At 43.9% G+C, this 20,364-nt stretch overlaps 1 protein-coding gene across 3 annotated transcripts in view; it reads right to left on the minus strand.

Moving 5' to 3' along the window:
- The window catches only part of LOC112254520 (calmodulin-binding transcription activator 1), a 138,842-nt gene that overhangs the window by 30,637 nt on the left and 87,841 nt on the right, over positions 1–20,364 (minus strand). For all 3 annotated transcript variants that reach the window (XM_042324432.1, XM_042324430.1, XM_042324431.1), the window contains exons 4-7: positions 18,380–18,447; positions 6,099–6,234; positions 3,366–3,437; positions 1,443–1,596 (exon numbers count right to left, since the gene is read on the minus strand). In XM_042324432.1, the coding sequence (XP_042180366.1) occupies positions 1,443–1,596; positions 3,366–3,437; positions 6,099–6,234; positions 18,380–18,447 (430 nt within the window). The remainder of the gene's footprint in view (positions 1–1,442; positions 1,597–3,365; positions 3,438–6,098; positions 6,235–18,379; positions 18,448–20,364) is intronic.

A 20,364-nucleotide genomic window follows, 5' to 3' on the forward strand; every position in this document is an offset into this window, starting at 1 on the left:
AAGCCATGGTTTCCTTGTCTCTCTCTCTCTGTGATCATGCTTAGAATAATTCCTTGTCTCTCTCTCTCTCCCTCTGTGATCATGCTTAGAATAATGCCTTGAAATGCTTTCTAGTTTAAGCTTATGCCTTGTAAATGTAATAATTCATTTTTCAAAGTAATTAAATACACTTGTATTTAGAATTCCATTCTCAGATATTTGTGAATTTGGTTATTCTTAACATTTTATTTAACCTTTATTTAACTAGGCAAGTCAGTTAAGAACAAATTCTTATTTACAATGACGGCCTACCAAAAGGCCTCCTGCAAATAGGATTGCTATTACTGTAACTCAACTGTAGTCTAATGCATATTGCTATTCATCTTATGGAGTCAGATAAACATTTTAATAGGCTAATAGCTTAGTCTTATTACGATTCGCATGTGAGGTATATATGATATGCATATAGGATAAATATTACCACACAACACAGACACATTAGAAACGGACTGACACTGAAATCCAAGGCTGTTGTGTGCATAAATGCAACTCACACATCTCAACACAGACAGTGCTGGTCCCAGAGAGAGCAATCCTCTGGGTTTGTTACAAACTAGAACTCTCTCTAACTCACACTCACTCATGAATAATGCATGCTGGGTATTTTGAACAGATGCTCCTCGCCCCCTTGTGTCTCCCCCCTGTGTCTGAGGACAGACGGTACACACACACACACACACACACACACACACACACACACACACAGTTTTGTACAGCTAACCTTGTGGCGACATACAATTCAGTCCCTTTCAAAATCCAATTTTCCCTAACCCCTAAACCTAACCCATACCCTTAAACTAACCCTAAACCGAAAACTTGACCTTAACCCTCTCTTGACCTTAACTCTAGCTCCTCAACTTAAAACTATGCATAAACCTAATTCTCACCCTAACCTTAAATCCCACAGAAATAGCATTTGACCTTGTGGGGACTAACAAAATGTCCCCAGTTGTTCAAATTTTTGTTAGTTACTATTCTTGTGGGGACTTCTGGTATACACACACACACACACACACACACACACACACACACACACACACACACACACACACACACACACACACACACACACACACACACACACACGCAATGCCTCTGCCTGCAGTCTCTTTGATGGCCACTGAGGGGCAGTGTGGTTCTGTTAAAGTCAAACTGACTAAGAAGAGAGAGGAACAGTAGATTTGGATGGAGATTTGGAACTAGACTCACAGCTCTCATATAACCATGACAACTCATGTGCTAAATAATTTAATGACATAAAATATAAAATAAGTTATCAGGGTTTATTCAATTGGATGCAGAAAGATATGTGATTTGTAGAATAGACTTGGCTTCCTTGTGAGTACAAGGTGAGGAGATGAAGTTTTAAAGGGGCTAGAGGTCAGGGGTTAAATGTGACTCACACATGGGTTTGAGCTGTCCAATGAGCTCCTCCTTGCTCCACTTGGCCCACTCCTTCCTGTCTGTGTTGATGGAGCAGAGGACAGGCCCACATGGCTTCCCACTGTCGTCCACCGCTGGAACGTTCAGGTAGTGTACCAACACTATGTCTGGGTTCTACACAGAGAGGGAAGAGATTTATAAAATAAACCTTCATTGGGGGAGAGAGGGGGGATGGAGGGAGAAAGAACTAGAGAGGGTGGGAATGAGAGTGCTAAATAAATCAAAATATATTTTATATTTGAGATTCTTCAAAGTAGCCACCTTTTGCCTTGATTACAGCTTTTCACACTCTTGGCATTTTCTCAACCAGCTTCATTAGGTAGTCACCTGGAATGTTTTCAATTAACAGGTCTGTCTTGTTAAAAGTTAAGTTGTGGTATTTCTTTCCTTCTTAATGTGCTTGAGCTAATCAGCTGTGTTGTGACAAGGTAGGGGTGGTATACAGAAGATAGCCCTATTTGGTAAAATACCATATTATGGCAAGAACAGCACATGAAGGTCAGTCAATCTGGAAAATTTCAAGATTTTGCAAGTGCAGTCGCAAAAAACAAACTTTTAACTGGGTTATTTCATAGTTTTTATGTTTTCACTATTATTCTACAATGTAGATGAGATGGTCCTAGGAGAAGGTGGGAGAGAGGGAGCGAGGGAAAAGGAAAGTAGAGGATAAAGAGGTCAGGCATTGAGTGTCAGAGGAGAGATTCTCACCTGTCATTTCAAAGTTTGAACAGCTAAAGCCCTGCTGTGTGTGTATGTGTGTGGTTGTGTGTGTTTTCAACCCTCATTCGCTACAGGTCCCTCATCTCTGGCTCCAGGAGTGTATGAAAGATTCAGCACACACAGGTATGGTTCCTACCCTGCTGGGTGAGAGGGAGTGTGCGTGTGTGTGGATGAGTATGTATGTGTGTGCGTGTACAAGCATGGTTAAAGACCCATCATGTTGCCTGTCCTCAATTTGACTATGGCCCTCTGACCATCTTTAACTTGAGCAGAGGAGTGAGATGAGTGAGTGGAGTGAGAGGAGTGAGATGAGAGAGTGGAGTGAGAGGAGTGAGATGAGGGAGTGAGATGAGGGAGAGGAGTGAAATGAGGGAGTGAGATGAGTGAGATGAGGGAGTGAGATGGGAGAGTGAGATGAGTGAGATGAGGGAGAAGAGTGACATGAGAGGAGGGAGAGGAGTGAGATGAGGGAGAGGAGTGAGGTGAGCGGAAGAGGGTGAAGAGTGAGAGGAGGGAGAGGAGTGAGATGAGGGAGAGGAGTGAGAGGAGTGAGAGGATGGGAGGAGGGAGAGGAGGGAGATGAGGGGACGAGGGAGAGGAGTGAGAGGAGTGAGAGGAGTGAGATGAGTGAGTGTGTTCCAATGTCAGTGTGACTGAGGCCGTATTTCTGTCCCTCATATGAGCAGCAGAGAGAAGCAAACATTAATAACACACCTCTATACACAGGGGAGAGCAAGGTCCGTGTGTGTGTGTGTTTCCTTGAAAAGCCAGACAGGGAGTACACCACATACAGAAAAGTGTGTCTACTCTTCCAGCCCAGTGGAGTCTGGCTAGGTCAGAGTCAGATATACAAATAGATAGAGATGACAACACCAACCAGGCACATTCTGGGAGTTCAACTTTGTTGACATTGCAGTTACTAATTCAATACAAGCATAAGATCTGGGTACCATGTTGCTGCCTCTGGGGATTCCTTTTCCACTCACCCATCCATTCATGATGTGTACAGTCGACTCCTGATAAGTGCACATTGGATCAGTGTCAGACATTACTTTCACTTGCCCCTAGTGTCAGCAAGCTCCAGTTCAGTGCATGCTTTCACAACAGTAATAGAGGTTATAATGAGTCAAATGTATTGTGGCTGTATGGTGGGAGGGGCTTACCTGGAGCAGCCAATAGCATCTGCGATGAAAGGTAGGGATGATGGAGGAGTGGACATAACAGCCATACAGACACTGAGAGAGAGAGAGAGAGAGAGAGAGAGAGAGAGAGAGAGAGGACATGGTAAGAGTTAAACACAAACACGCACGCACGCACACACACACACACACACACACACACACACACACACACACACACACACACACACACACACACACACACACACACACACACACACACACAATGTCATACTCGTGAGGACTTTTTGGGGACCAACAATTGATTCCCATTCAAAATCCTATGTTCCCTAACCCTGAACCTAACCCTTAACTTAACCTTAAACCCTAATTCTAACCGTAACCCCTAAATATAAAATAGCCCTTTTCCAAGTGTGGACCTGCAAAATGTCCTCACTTCCCTGAATTTTTGTTGGTTTACTATTCTTGTGAATACTTCTGGTTCTCACAAGTATAGTAAAACTTGTACACACACACACACACACACACACACACACACACACACACACACACACACACACACACACACACACACACAGTCATGTTCGGCTGTACCTATCTGCCATGACAGTGCATCATGTTCAAAAGGTGTGGAGGATGAAGATTTTAACAAAGCCTGCAATGTACAATCTCCCTAGCAGAGGATGATGTCACACAATCAGAGAGAGAAAGAGAGAGAAAGGAGAAAGAGAGGGATGAGGCATGATAGTGGTGACGACCTTGATGGTTACCCCCCTTTTCTCTCTTCCTCTCTCTTCTCTCTGTAGCCAAAGGCAGAGTGCATTTCCATAAATTTCCATTCTGTATGAGGGTCTATCTACCCCACAGGCTTGTTTCTCTTCTTCATCATCCCTCTTTCTTCTCTCTTTTTTCTCTCAATCCCTCTCTGTCCCTTTACCCCTTCCTCTCTCTCTCTTGGTCATTCCCTCTCTTTTTATGTCTGTCGCACTCCTCACTTGCCGCTTGCGTACTATTTCTGCTGAATAATCAATTATAGAGCTGTAGCATGTGACTCACACATATACATGGGCGCTTGCACACACACACACACACGCACACACACACACACACCATTGCCTTGAGACTCGATCGATACTCCTCTCTGTTCCTGTCGAAGGAGGCATTGACATCATCTTTGGCCTGAAGCCAAACACACACTTATCCTACAGAGAGGGTGTGTGTGTGTGTGTGTGTGTGTGTGTGTGTGTGTGTGTGTGTGTGTGTGTGTGTGTGTGTGTGTGTGTGTGTGTGTATGTGTGTGTATTGGTAACATAAGAAACAGCTAGGGGAGGATGTTAGAGACTGATTCACAAATGGAGAGAGAGGGAGAGCAGGAGCGAGAGCTCAATCCAGTCAATCCATCCCACGCTCTTCCCTTTTTCCATCTCATTAACCTTTTTTCTTATTTTCACCTCACATCCCTTCATCTCTCCTCCCTCTCTTTCCCTTACCCTACAATTCCTCTACTTTGACTTTTGTATGGCCTTCCTTAGTGGTCTGAATTTAAAATAGATTTGCATATCTGATTCAAATCTGTTCTTTTTCCTGCAGTTTAAACAGCCAAAAATCACATGGAATCAGATATTTCAAGCAACATTTCAAACCATCTTCGTAGGTGGTTTGAAGTCAGATATAAATCTGATTCCTGGCCATGTGACCTGTGGCGTGAATTCATGGATGCCAAGGGAAGCCAGGCTTCCCCCCAAAAATTGATCAATGGAAACATTTTAAAACATAAAATAATTATTCTTTTGTCTCTGTGATTCTTAATTTTCCTTCAATTTTCAAGAGGCTGAATGATGCTGTCTGGTCCAAACAAGTATGACATTGTTGCTGCCCGTAGCATTGAAGGCAAGGGAAGCCAACGAGCATCCTACCTCCCTTGACAAAAAATGTTTAAAAAAATAGCTAATCAGCGTTGAGTTAAACTGAGCGAGCTCGACTGTGAATGGTCCTGGCGCACCAAAAGAAAGGGTCAAGAGAAGCCAGTTTGGATTTGGTGTCACTCCTATCAAATACCATCGAGAGCATAAGTCATTGACAGAAAAACTTGAATTGTTGCATCTCGTTGTGTTGTTGTCCTCCGGTGACTAGCCAGCTAGCTAAAATTAGCCCTATCCTAAATTAGCCATGGATGGAGATTTCAACTTGTGGTTTTACTTAATTCTCCATACTGGCCAATGATTATAATGACGATTCTGATCCAACCATTAATTCATACATTGTTGTGCCCCTGGCCTGAGAGGATGGAAGTTCAATATGTAGCTAGTAGAAGGCTAATGTTAACTTGCTAACGTTGCCCATTAATGGAAGTTAGGCTAGCGAGCAATCATTTTAGCCAGGTAGCCGAGGACATGTACTTCATGACAGAGTGATAGACCATTTTGTCAACATGAAAGAGAGGAGGAGGTCATTGGCCTTCTCTACAAGTAGGGTGATCAACATGTTTTTCTACGTGCACGAACACGCACGCAAGGCTTTAGAGACTCGCAATTGTAATCACTACCAAAGGTGATTCTAACATGTATTGACTCAGGGGTGTCAATACTTATGTAAATTATATATTTCTGTATTACATTTTCAATAAATTAGCAAACATTTTTAAAAGCATATTTACTGTCATTATGGGGTACTGTGTGTAGATGGGAGAGAAAAGGTCAAGGGGTATGGATACTCTCTGAGGGCACTGCATATGTATGAGTGCATGTGTGTGCTCACCTCCACTCCCTGTACTTTGAGCTTCATGTGGTCTTCTCTGGTGGTCTTCCCATCTTTCCTCTTCTTCCAGCAGTAGCCATCCTTCCTGTACTTTACCTTCTTCCTGTTGTACAGGATCATCGAGCCATTCTGAGGTCTTGGAGAGGAAGAGAGAGAGGAGAGAGGGAGAGAGGGAGGAAGGGAGAGGGAGAAAGAGGGAAAGGGGGGGAGAGTAAAGGGAGAGAAGGAGAGATATCAATAACACATTCATTACTCTGTAGATCACTCTCATATTACTGTTAGTGTTTCTATGGTGATTGGATGATTGGATGATATAAGTAGAAGTAGGAGACAGTCTGTTGCTACCCAGATAGCATCACACCTGCATTTACAATATCTCTCTCAACCATCATAACTATCTCAAAACAAGCAAAGCAATTGACTGACCAATAACAGTGTCATGACGTTGGCCTGGGGGTAGGTTTATGACAGTCATAAATACCTCTTTCCCCCTTTTTCCTCTCTCTACCCTACTGATGTTACATTTGCAAACCCCTTTGGTTAACATAGAGACTCTGGGAAAATCAGAAGGTGGGGGGAAATGAACTATATTCTGGTAATCCGACCAATGCGGTGGTACATAACTTCTTAAGGTATAGGAGGCAGCATTTTCACTTTTGGATAAATAGCGTGCCCAATTTCAACTTCCTGCTACTCATGCCAAGAATATAAGATATGCATATTATGAGTAGATTTGGATAGAAAACACTCTGAAGTTTCTAAAACTGTTTCTAAAATCATGTCTGTGAGTATAACAGAATTTATGTAGCAGGCAAAACCCCAAGGACTAACTGTTCAGATTTTTTTTTTTTAGGTCTCTGTCTGTTCACTGGATTCTCATTGGGAAACAATATTTCTTAGGAACTTGTTTTAAGTTCCTACCGCTTCCACTGGATGTCACCAGTCTTTAGAATTTGGTTGAGGTTATTCATTTGTGCAATGAAGAAGTACGGCCATCTAATTTGCAAATAAAATCATTAAAAATCTGATTTTGTGATTGTGATTTTCTGGATTTTTTTTCTCATTTTGTCTGTCATAGTTGAAGTGAAGCTATGATGAAATTACAGGCCTCTCTCATCTCTTTAAGTGGGAGAACTTGCACAATTGGTAGCTGACTAAATAGCCAAAGACACTACATAATTGGTGCCCACTGTGAGGAATCTAAAATAGAATGAGGCTTTCATTTTGTTTCAGCCTGTATAAAATTGAAAAACAGATGACATAATATACCAAGTTATTGTACACATTTTTTGAGTGTTAAAGACAAGCATTATTGAGTGTGTGTGTGTGCTGAAGATTCCCTGTCTCCGTGTTGTTCGCTGACGTAGTCCGTGGGTAACGTAAGCGAATAGATTTCTGTATGAGGGCCGAGAAAGGTAATTATAGAAATCTGAGAAATAGAGCGTTTGGCCAAACGCAGGGCTATTTCTGCCTGGCGCATTTCAGACGTGGGTAGGCTCGGTCATTATTAATTTGTCGAGCGAGGACAAAAAGCCGGCCGATTGAAATTCAGGAGATATAAGCTTGACCAGCGATATGTATCTCTGTCTCTCTTGCGAGTTGACCAAGGCGCAAAGGAGGGTTTAGCTTGCATGCTAAAGCTAACAAGGGAAAATAGCCATTTTGTTTTCTTGTGCTACGTTGAAATCCCTCCGCCTTGCGGAACGGAAGTCCCGACCTGGGTAGTTCCGTTTGATTGACGTGTGCCCAGGATATTCGTTCATGAAGAATTATTCAGGTCACACTCAAGTCAATACTTATGATATCCAGACGGATATCAATGACTTATCCAATTGAAATAATAAGTGTAAATCTGGCAATTTACATTCTGAAATAGATATTTTAAATAATATCCAAATTGATGAGTTTTCTAAACAAGACATTGTAAACTTTTTCCAAACTAACCTAGATGAAGCAACTTCTCAGGTTAATTAAAGTTTAATTCCCAAATAGCCTATACAGGTCTGATTTATCATTAAATTGATCAATCAGTAAAAATTGGTTTTTGCCAAACCATTCAGTAATCCAGTACTGACAGAAGCCCCGCCCCAGCAGGAATCCCATGTGGCTTCGGCCTTAGGGAGAAGTGTACCACGGTGTTGAATGTTCCCAACATTAGATCTACTGTTTACACTTATGATATCCAATCAATGGAGATTGTATGGATTATCGTCTCATTCAATTCCAATGAATTCCAAACCCAAACTTTGAAAGAAAATAGGAAAAATGTTCCTCTAAATTTTTCTTATAATGTGCAAGCTATCAAAGGAGGTGGTCACCACTCCTCCGCTAATTAGTGAACCTCCACCCATAAAAGGATTGATCTCTGACCTCAGCAGCGATACCAACCCTAATTATGCCATTAGCGAAAAAACAGCCAAAATTGCGAACGCTCTCCAAAACCAACCATCAAACACAGGCTTTGTGACGGTTCTCCCCACTTTGCACTGATGTATCGCCATAAAAATGTGGCATCGGTCCAATACCACAGTGCACAGCTGAAGCACGTGCCAGACATGGCTGACATGAGGGGACAGGTGGAGAGAACTGAGCAACTATTGACAAAAGCAGGAAATGAAAACAATCTGCTAGTCAAGGAACTGCGTTTGAAATCTGAACAATTAAAAGTAATTGCAAATACTTATGACGATGAACGAGCACAAACTCTTCAACAAGATCGTTGTCTCCAGGAACAACAACAAAACTAAATACGATGTAGTCCACTTCAAACTAGATAAATCTGTTGAGTTATCTACAAACAGGAGCGCGCAATTTGATAACATGCAGGCAGTTTTGTTGAACGTCACTCAGAGTAACACGGTTCTACTCAAAATGCTGCAGACCAAAGACAATCAATTGATGAACACAATGACTAAGTTGGATGACAAATCAGCAAAACTCATTGAAGTCGCTGACCAAATGAATGATGAGAGAATTCGGGTGATGAAGATGGAAATCTTGATTTCTATGCAAGAGGAAGAAATCTCCTCACTGAATCTCTCGCTCCGTACTCAAGACCTCTATCTGCAAACCATGACAGATAAGTTTGAGATCGAAAGGAGCAAGTGCGACACTCACGTGTCCAAAATCAATACTCTAAGCGCTCAAGTGGACTCTGCAATGCAACAGAATACCACCCTTAGGTACCATCTGGAGGAAGTCCAGAATGGTCACGCTCTACATCGTGACTATCCATCCAAGCAACCAGAGCCCGGTACTCAAAGGAGTGAAGACAATAGGTTTCAGACATTGCCTCCATCATGTGTCCCTCAGTCTTCTCCTCTTGACCCACTTTCCCCACAGGATGAAGCCAACCCTCTCCACCCGCTTGACGTGGAATACCTTGACAAACTCGTCAAGAATTTCCCCACCTTTGACCCCGTTCCAGGTCAGCCAAACGATACTGAGACGTTCCTAGCTGACATAGAGGACGCATTGGATGGCTACCCGAATGCTACGGGTTCTGACAGGGTTTACCTGTAGAAGCGAACGTCGAATAGACACGTGACAAGGTTCATTCGCCTACAACAGCAACACGTGCTAAATGACTACACTAAACTTGCCACAGCTTTGAAATTAGAATTCAGTGGTTCTGCAACTCGCAAACACGATAGCTCACTGGCTAACATGGTCATACAACCTCGGAACGAACACCCACAAGCTTACTATCATAGGCTTCGTTCAGCTTACTTTGGCCTACTCACTGAAACAGGCATGGAAGACCTGTTACCATTTAAACAAATGTTCCTATCGAACATGTATCCTACCTTCATTACCTACTTGGGCCCTGCAGCCCACGTTGGCTTGCCTATCTTACAACCCAGAGAGCTTGCAAGCACAGCTTTTGAGGCATCAAAAGCTCTCAATGCTAAGAGCCCTGACCACTCGGTTTTAAAGTTTGACCAGGAGCACTCACTCCAGTCAGAGGGTGCATTATCAGGTATTGGAGCGTTGCGAGATGACGCACAACAACAGTTTCTACCACGAAACCATGATTCCAATAACCTCCGCGGTCAAAATAACTGTAAAGTATGTCACCATCAAAACGACTACCGCTACAATCGACCTGTTCAATATGTTCCTGCACCCAATCCACACAAAGTGTCAGAGCACAAGTGTAACAAAGGGTTGAAGGATGATCAAAACGTAGACCAATGTTCTCCAGAAGTTCCACTACGTGAAGAACTAAAGCGAGAAACATTTGAGAAAAGTGTAAAAAATAAGTCACAAGGACTAGACGGGGAATTACTGGACACCAGGTCCGCAGGAATTAACATAGCAAGGATGTTAACATTCAAATCTCTCCCACTCTCACTCGAGACCCTATCCAGGGCCCGCTTGATCAAGAAACAAGCCCACGGGCTTTGTCTATAGACTCTGATACAAAGGTTGCGAAGAAAAATGTCAAACGCTTCGTTAAAGGCAAGCCCACTCAAATTCCGAAAAGTCGATCTGCTTCCACCTTGAACAGAATTGACACATCACGTCATTGACCACTCCACTCTGTGGGGAATATGTCCACTAAACACGAATCGAAACGCCCATACCTGGAAACAGTCCTGGAGGACTGCTTAACTTATCATGCGCTAATTGATTCGGGTGCAACAATATCACTCATCTCTCAAACATTGTTTGATGATCTAGAAAGGGCTTTGAAGCCAACTAAACATTGGTTAAAAGTGGAACGATGCGACACTACACTTCGAGGGGTCACTCAGACTACCTCGCCTCTCACATTGAGAGTCAACTACACTTCAAGGACATATCTGAAACTACACTTCAAGGACATATCGCTCATCCACCCTGTGTATGTTACCAGCCTCGAAACTGTACCCCTGCTACTTGGAGCAGACTTGATGGATCGGTTACTCCCATTGATGGATTGGAAAACCAACCAGGTATGGTCACAGGCTACAGTGCCTTCTCCACTGACCACACTGTCTTCCCCCAACGCTAGCAGCAACACAGTCATTCACAAGGGGTATCTGTCAAAAGCACCCCTTGGGAAAAAGATGTTTAGAAACCTCTTGGGGCAGAATCCGATCCAAGGAGATATTATGATATCGCGACAAATTCCATCAGCCAATCTGATTGACCATTCTTGTCATGATTTCGAGCCAGCTGTCTATGTGAATGAGCAACTTCCCTCCTCCTTGCATTCGTGCAATACGGTAGTTGAGATGAACTTCTCTTGCCCTTCGGACACTTCCGCAAACACTGCGGCCGTCTCAGCAAGAAAAACATCGATACGCAGAGTAAACTCTGCTTCCGATGACACAGCTTATGCTTTGTGGGGGACTGTCAACCCTTACAATGACACTAATGGCGTCAGTCCAGCAACTGACCCGATGACTCCCACTGGTGAAACACTTTGCGATATCACAGACCAATATCCTTGTCTCAGTTCACAGGTACTGAAGAGGTTGCCACACGCGGACGCGGTGGTGACTGACAGTCCTCGACAGCCACTGAGGGTGTTGAAGCACAAACACCAGAAGATTTGGTTGAAAGGTTACAGCCACTCTCATAATAACGTGGCCACTGACAACTCGTACATAGGGTCCGAACTTTTAGTTTGCACCTCGGATACCAACACCACCCGCTGGTGGGGGGATCCTGAGACACAAAGGGGGGGAATAGTAGCCCAGACCCATGATGAGCCTTATCGAGGCCGGTGGGGGGGTCGGGACTACGGACATCACCGTACGAGGCCGCCAGAGCATAAATCAAATCTAGTTGTAAACTCCCCTTTGAGAACAGTGAGGAGCAGACAGGCCCCTAGACGGGGATTATCTTAGAACACATCTAAGATAGTACTGAGGTGTACCACACTGGTCGTAAAGGAAGTCCAGTAGACCTGTCCACCTCCAAAACAAATGGCAACAATAATCATTCCTTGCCATGTGTAGTAGTCACTCCAAGACAACTAGTAAAATGCTCTAATCATGTATTACTGTAGGATAACATTTCAGAATAAATCGGTAGGACAACTGGAACCCTTGAGTACCAGTACCAATACCACAGTCAGTCCAGCAACACTCAGTAAGAGGATTAGTAACCTCACAAGTTAAATTGCTATTGATAATAGCAAAATAGGAGTCACTCAGAGTGCAACACGGGGAAGGGAATCTCCATTGCACTCTTCTAATGGTTAACACACACCACTAATAAATAGAACCCTCTGTTCAGGAGAAATGTTATTAGAAGTCATGAATCACGATCACACCACGTACGACTGGTCTAATACTTAGAGTACTTCCGTCATGAGGTTAGCTCCTCCGTGGGTAACATAGCTATGAAGTATACTTCTTCATACCTACCGCCGCTACAATAGTGGAAGACAGTGACTGGTAGTAAAACCACTACAGACTCTCTCGACACCAATTCTGACTGACCTCCAGGCATTGACCTGAAAATTACCTGACTACGTCAGACTCATTCTGAACAAGTTGTAATCTGCCAGGATACTTGGTTTCCTTCCCTTGACATGTGTGCTTGCGTAAGCATAAACGCACATGCACAACGGAACATCCAATTAGGATTTATGCTAGGATCACTTAAGGGTTCCGAGCAGAATACCAGCCTTAGTAAAGTTGAACATTTATTTTGAGGCCTTTAACTCTACAGCTATAGCACTCACCAGTTTTCTTCCCAGAAGTCCATAGGTCACCCCTGTAGACTGCCCAAAACTAGTGCCTTACAGCTGTAGACTTATCATATAGTTAACAGCGATCACCAACTGGACATCTGCTGCCCAGCCATGGAGCGGACTTCTTCATTTGCAGACACCCTACCCGGGTCGACCACCAGATGGGGACCACAACGATGGTCCACAACCAGGACAACCCACTGTCATTTTTATGTTGGTTTGCAACATGCAGGTTGCAAGATTGAACCCAACATGGGGAGACTGTCATGACTTTGGCCTGGGGGTAGGTTTATGACAGTCATAAAAACCACTTCCCCCCTTTTTCCTCTCTCTACCCTACTGATGTTAAATTTGTAAAACCCTTGGTTAACATAGAGATTCTGGGAACATAAGAAAGTGGGGAGAAATTAACTATATTCTGGTAATCCGACCAATTGAACATATGCGGTGGTACTCAATGAATATGATGTCAGTTCGGTTGTCATCTGAGACATTCTCATCAATGATAAGATGACCTAAACTCTACAGTGGAAAGTATACACATCAGAGTTATCGGATTCCCATGGAATTGTTGTTCAATTTAAATGTTTGAATATGAAATTATTCGTGATGGGATGAAATGTGATTTTAGCTTCTAAAATATGAGATTTGGGTTTTCATAAGGTAGGGCTCTGCTCAATCAGTGGCCCGCCCCTGTGAAGGGACATGGGCTATAAAACTTTTCAAACACGTCCTCCTCTCCCTTCCTATATAAAGCCTTGACGACAATATAACCTCCTGTTCCGAGGTTGTGAGGCTGACGGTCCGATGTCAGAATGGTTCAGATAATAACTACAGAACGAAGCCAACATCAGCGTGAGCTTTGGTTGCGAATAGTATTAACTTTGAACTCTTATTCACTACAGATGTGATACCTCCTAGCCTTTGAGTTAGCAACAGCCGCTGCAAACGAGGGTTAGGAAGGAACAGACAGAGTATCCCGTCTACCACACAACGACGTTACTACAACATATTCAATTTACCAGCAGAGACATTCTTCAAAGGACGAAAGACTCGGTTGGGCAACACAGCCTTCCATCTACCACCAACCTACCGAAGCGCCGCTCAGAGTAAATATGTATTGCATTTTAGTTTTCCAAATGAGCGGTAATTTAGAATGCATAAGATACTGTATTTACGATAGCACAGCTTCGCCCTTCGTTCCTCAGTCTTCCCGCTCTTTCACTCAAACCCAGACCCTTTTCTTTTGTGTAACAAGCTGTCATATCTGTTCCGCCCACTAGGGACGTTTTCCTTTATGACGTAATTTGTAATCAAGTTATGATTTAATTATGTGTATGTGTAATTCTGTGTGATTAGTTAGGTATTTAGTAAATAAATAATTAAACCCAATTTTGTATTGCTGGTTCAACTTGTTAGCCAGGGTTCGTGCAGATTAGCCAGGGTTCGTGCAAGAATTTACAACTTTCAGATGAGACTGAATTAAGATGACGATTAATATTGACTGCTATTGATGTAAAATATGACTAGGTCTTTAAGAGTTTATTCGGAAGATAACAGCTCTATAAATATTATTTTGTGGTGCCCGACTCTCTAGTTAATTACATTTACATGATTAGCTCAGTCAGGTAATATTAATTACGGAGAAATTATTTTATAGAATAGCATGTCATATCACTTAATCCGGCATAGCCAAAGACATGATAACAGTGACAGGTTATTTTTGGACAAAAGTTATTCTTGGATTAACAGAAATGCACACTGCTCACCGCTGATTGTGTGGTTCTACAAATGTGGTTCTATCAATCTTTCTGTCATTTCAGCCCTCTGTGTATGATGCACACACACACACGCACACACACGCTAACATATTAGCTCACAAACACACACGTTAATATTTTAGCAGGGTGCTTTAGCTGCACCGCGGGAAAACTGTTTACTCAGCTACTATTCCTCAAACCTGTGAAGACACACACACACTGCTGTTGTACACACTAACACACACACGCTGTACACACAGAGGGCAGATCTCCTCCTGAGTGTACCATGAGCTCAATGTCATCCCTGGAGCTCCTCAATCAATCACCACATTACAGAAACAGTGGGACCAGTGGGTGTGTGTGTGTGTGTGTGTGTGTGTGTGTGTGTGTGTGTGTGTGTGTGTGTGTGTGTGTGTGTGAGACCGAGCGAGAGAGAGTGTGTAAGGTGGAGGATTTGCTGCCTTATCTCCTAACAACAGAGACAGAACAAGCATTTCAACAATCAATAAACCCCACACACACAAACCCCTTTTCTCCTCCCCTCCCCTTGTCTTTCATTCTCTCCTATCTCCTCCCCTCCCCTTGTCTTTCATTCTCTCCTATCTCCTCCCCTCCCCTTGTCTTTCATTCTTCTATCTCCTCCCCTCCCCTTGTCTTTCATTCTCTCCTATCTCCTCCCCTCCCCTTGTCATTCATTCTCTCCTATCTCCTCCCCACCCCTTGTCTTTCATTCTCTCCTATCTCCTCCCCTCCCCTTGTCTTTCATTCTCTCCTATCTCCTCCCAACCCCTTGTCTTTCATTCTCTCCTATCTCCTCCCCTTGTCTTTCATTCTCTCCTATCTCCTCCCCACCCCTTGTCTTTCATTCTCTCCTATCTCCTCCCCTCCCCTTGTCTTTCATTCTCTCCTATCTCCTCCCATCCCCTTGTCTTTCATTCTCTCCTATCTCCTCCACTCCCCTTGTCTTTCATTCTCTCCTATCTCCTCCCTTGTCTTTCATTCTCTCCTATCTCCTCCCACCCTTTGTCTTTCATTCTCTCCTATCTCCTCCCCTCCCCTTGTCTTTCATTCTCTCCTATCTCCTCCCCTCCCCTTGTCTTTCATTCTCTCCTATCTCCTCCCCACCCTTTGTCTTTCATTCTCTCCTATCTCCTCCCCTCCCCTTGTCATTCATTCTCTCCTATCTCCTCCCCTCCCCTTGTCTTTCATTCTCTCCTATCTCCTCCCCTCCCCTTGTCTTTCATTCTTCTATCTCCTCCATCCCCTTGTCTTTCATTCTCCCTATCTCCTCCCCTTGTCTTTCATTCTCTCCTATCTCCTCCCCTCCCCTTGTCTTTCATTCTCTCCTATCTCCTCCCCTCCCCTTGTCTTTCATTCTCTCCTATCTCCTCTCCTCACATTCTTTCTTTTCCTCTTTACTCCTCTTCTCTCCTCTCGTTTATTCCTCTCCTCTCTTTTTTGTTCATTTTTCACTAAAAGTACATGACCAGAGATTATGGTAATTAAATTTATGCACACTCAGTGAAATTGAATGTACTTTGAGCTTATTTTCTTTGCCACCTTAAATGTGTTGTGTTTCAGTGTGTTTCTCAGTAGAGTACAGTAGCCCTCTGATCAAAGCTTAGTTTAGTCTCTGTGTCTCGCGGCTGCTGTGACTCATCCCGCCGCGGTTAACTCTAATTATGTTACAGAGATGATATAAAGATGAGGGATCTGATTCAACACACACACACACACACACACACACACACGCACGCACGCACGCACGCACGCAAGCGCACGCACACACACACACACACACACACACACACACACACACACACACACACACACACACACACACACACACACACACACACACACACACACACACACACACACACACACACACACACACACACACACACACACACACACACACACTCTCTGATTCAACCAGACTTTACATATACTATTGATTCAAGTGCCAAGCTGTTTGGGATATAAAAAGCATTTCCTGAGTTTGCGAGTGCTAGAGGAAGAGAAGGCTTTGCAACCTCCGCTTGCTGAAGATCCCCTGGTTCTGTGTGTATCGTCGTTATTGCAAAAGAGAATGTGCAGTCAAGAACTTTCCCGGATGTGTGTCCTCTGTGTGTCCTCTGTGTGTCCTTGAACTAGGTGCTCTGCTCACCCTTGACAAAACTCTTGAGCGGTTGTATCCCATGGGGTGAATGAACAAGTGAGGGAGGGCGTGAGTGAGGGGGAGGAGATTGAGTGTATGATAAAGGGAAAGAGTGATAAAGAAAGGGAAGGATGGAGAGAGAGATATAGAGAGAGAAAGGCGTGGAGGAGTGTTAAGGTTTAAAACAGTCATTAGCTGGAGTTGATGAGGTATGTTGGAATGGGAGGAGTGTGAAGGTGACTGACTGCTGGTGGAGAGCCAGTTGTTTCCACTTATCAAGACAGAGCATTGAGAACAGCTATAACACACCTGCTATAACCCTGATATCAGCCTGCTATAAGACAGTTATAAAGCTGATATGGGCCTGATATAAGACTGTTATAAAGCTGATATGGGCCTGATATAAGACTGTTATAAAGCTGATATGGGCCTGATATAAGACTGTTATAAAGCTGAAATGGGCCTGATATAAGACTGTTATATAGCTGATATGGGCCTGATATAAGACTGTTATAAAGCTGATATGGGCTTGATATAAGACTGTTATAAAGCTGAAATGGGCCTGATATAAGACTGTTATAAAGCTGATATAAGACTGTTATAAAGCTGATATGGGCCTGATATAAGACTGTTATAAAGCTGATATGGGCCTGATATAAGACTGTTATAAAGCTGATATGGGCCTGATATAAGACTGTTATAAAGCTGATATGGGCCTGATATAACACTGTTATAAAGCTGATATGAACCTGCTATAAAATTGTTATAAATTGGCTATACGAGTATGCTATAGTTCACCAAAGCCCCAGCCCACACCAGTGGGATTAGCTGTAATCTACCATAATCTGGCTCCATTTCTTTGTGGTTCTGAATTGAGTGGATTTAATGTGACTGACTGTCTACAGCTGCCATCCATCAGACTGCTAGGCCTGCGAGTGTCATAACCAATTACCATAGTTCTAGCAGCTGGCTGGAGGCTAAACTCCAGTCAGATGTTAACTAGATTCAAATGTAGCCTAGTGTGACAGTCACCCAATCCCAGATCGACCCTTAGCTAATGCCCACTAGGCCTAGGTATATGATTGAATTGATAAACACTATATGGTAATAGCTCCACCTCAACCTCTGATGGAAGTTGATCAATTGAACTTACACCGAACCAATGCTTTCAGATCTACACAATTGTCTTGGGGTTCAGGTCTATGGGGAATAGGATATGGCTTTATCGCTCTCTCATTAGATCTCTCTCTCTCTTAAACTTCTGTTTTTCTTACAGGCTGGAATGTTCATGTACTGCAGGGTCTTGACCCGATAAAGGGAATTTTAAAATTCCAAATCTTTCTCTCCCTCTATCTGTCTCTCCCTCCCGCTCTCTCTCCCTATAACTAATTTGCAGTTATGCTTATACATATTCAATTTCAGATGTGAAATCCTGCTAACCTCTCTCTTAAACACACACGTCCCCCATAAAACCTGAATTATACATCACTTATCATCATACATTTACATTCATTAATGCAACATTTATAGCTGACTAGGTTTTCATAATTTTACATTGACATTTTTAGATAGTAAAGGTACTGTGTAAGTTCTACATGTGTTACCATAAATTATTGTGTGTGCGTGTCTGCGTGTGCACGTGTGTGTGTGTGCGCATGTGTGTGTGTCTCACCTGGTCTTGGGTGATGTCGTCAGCCATTCTTCATGTTTCTCAAATGTGATCAGATACGCTGCAATCTCCTGGAGAGAGGGAGAGAAATTAGAGACCTTACAGTGTTTGTGCGTGTGTGAGGATGTTTCTAGATGACCTGCTGATGACCACTGCCAGACTGTCACTCTCTTATCGCCATAGCGACACTCAGGAGCCCTTGCCACTGAGCAGCCAGTCAGGAGAGAGATTAGAAACACCATCTGGAGAAACAACCAATCAGACACTCTTGATTGACCCAGGTCACCCTCCACTGCGGAGAAAAAAGCTCAGAGCACACATACGCACACATACATACACACACACTCACTCACTCACTCTGCAGGTAAGAAGGTGTAGAGAGATAAGAGCTGTGTGCGTGTGTGTGTGCACTGAGAGCAGAAAAGTTCACTCTGAAAGTTTCTGTGTAGATAACATATAGAGCCCAAGCTCCACTTATCAGCTATCCTGAGCTCAAGAAGCTCTCACAGTCTCACTGCAGAATTAGACGTTTATTCACGTTTCTCCAAACTTCACATTTTGAAGTTACTCCAAACATCACATTTAAGAGTTAATGTTTTGGATAGGGTTCAAACATTAAGCTTAGGCACTTATTCCAAATGGTTTAAGGTAAGGGTTCATGTTCGAGATAGGGTTAAAACCCCAAAATTAAAACAAGTGTCCACCACTGGTATCGAACACACCCTCATCCACAACACCCTAGCGAAACCCAAGCCTACTTGATGGTAATAGCGCTCACCGTTCCCCCTAGTGGCCAGTTTTTAAGGCATTTCCCGACATCCTCAGGACATGGATAGACGTCCAATTTCAAAATCACTCACAGCGATCTGTACCCTGCAGTACCTTTCTAACCATCTCGCTCTCTCTCTGTTTCTCATCCACCCTTCCCCTATTTCTGTTTCCTCCTCTTCCACTCAAAGTTTAAACTATGACGGTGAGAGTAACCTGAAACACCTAAATCTGCTGTGTGACAATGAGAAGATGATGGTACACGCACACACTGTCACGTTCGTCGTAAGAATTATCGGACCAAGGTGCAGCATGATATGGTTTCCACATGTTTATTAACTGAAACGCACAAAAACAATAAAGAATGAACGAAACGTGAAGACAATGGAGTGCTCACAGGCAACTACACATAAACAAGATCCCACCAAACACATTGAGGTAATGGCTGCCTAAATATGATCCCCAATCAGAGACAACGATCAACAGCTGCCTCTGATTGGGAACCATACCAGGCCAACATAGAAATAGATAACCTAGATTACCCACCCTAGTCACACCCCGACCTAAACAAAATAGAGAATAAGAAGGCTCTCTATGGTCAGGGCGTGACAGTACCCCACCCCCCCAAAGGTGCAGACTCTGGCCGCAAAACCTGACTCTATAGGGGAGGGTCCAAGTGGGCATCTAGCGTTGGTGGCGGCTCCGGGGCGAAGTGCCCACTCAGCTCACGGATCAGCCAGCATCGGTGGCGGCTCTGGTGCGGGATGAAGAACCCACTCAGCCCGCAGATCCATCAGCATTGGTGGCGGCTCCGGTGCGGGCCAAAGAACCCGCTCAGCTCGCGGATCCACCAGCTTTGGTGACGGCTCTGGTGCGGGTCGAAGAACCCGCTCATCCCGCGGATCCAGCCATGGACCTGGGGTGAACACTGTGCCTGGACTGGACATTGGTGTAAAGGAAGGCTCCTGCCATGGAGCAGGAGTGGACACCAGCCCTGGCCTGGACATCGGTGTAGAGGAAGGCTCCTGCCATGGAGCGGGACTGGACACCGTATCTGGACTGAGCACCGGCGCAGGGGAAGGCTCCTGCCCTGGAGCTGGAGATTCTGGACTGTGAACACTCGCTGGCGAGGGTTCAGAGCCTAGGTCCAGAGCCTAGGGCGTGGAGCCGGTACAGGTGGCACTGGACTGGTGACACATTTCAAGGCGAGTGAGTGGAAC

This window comes from Oncorhynchus tshawytscha, linkage group LG07, assembly GCF_018296145.1.
Source record: "Oncorhynchus tshawytscha isolate Ot180627B linkage group LG07, Otsh_v2.0, whole genome shotgun sequence".
Classification (NCBI taxonomy): domain Eukaryota; kingdom Metazoa; phylum Chordata; class Actinopteri; order Salmoniformes; family Salmonidae; genus Oncorhynchus; species Oncorhynchus tshawytscha.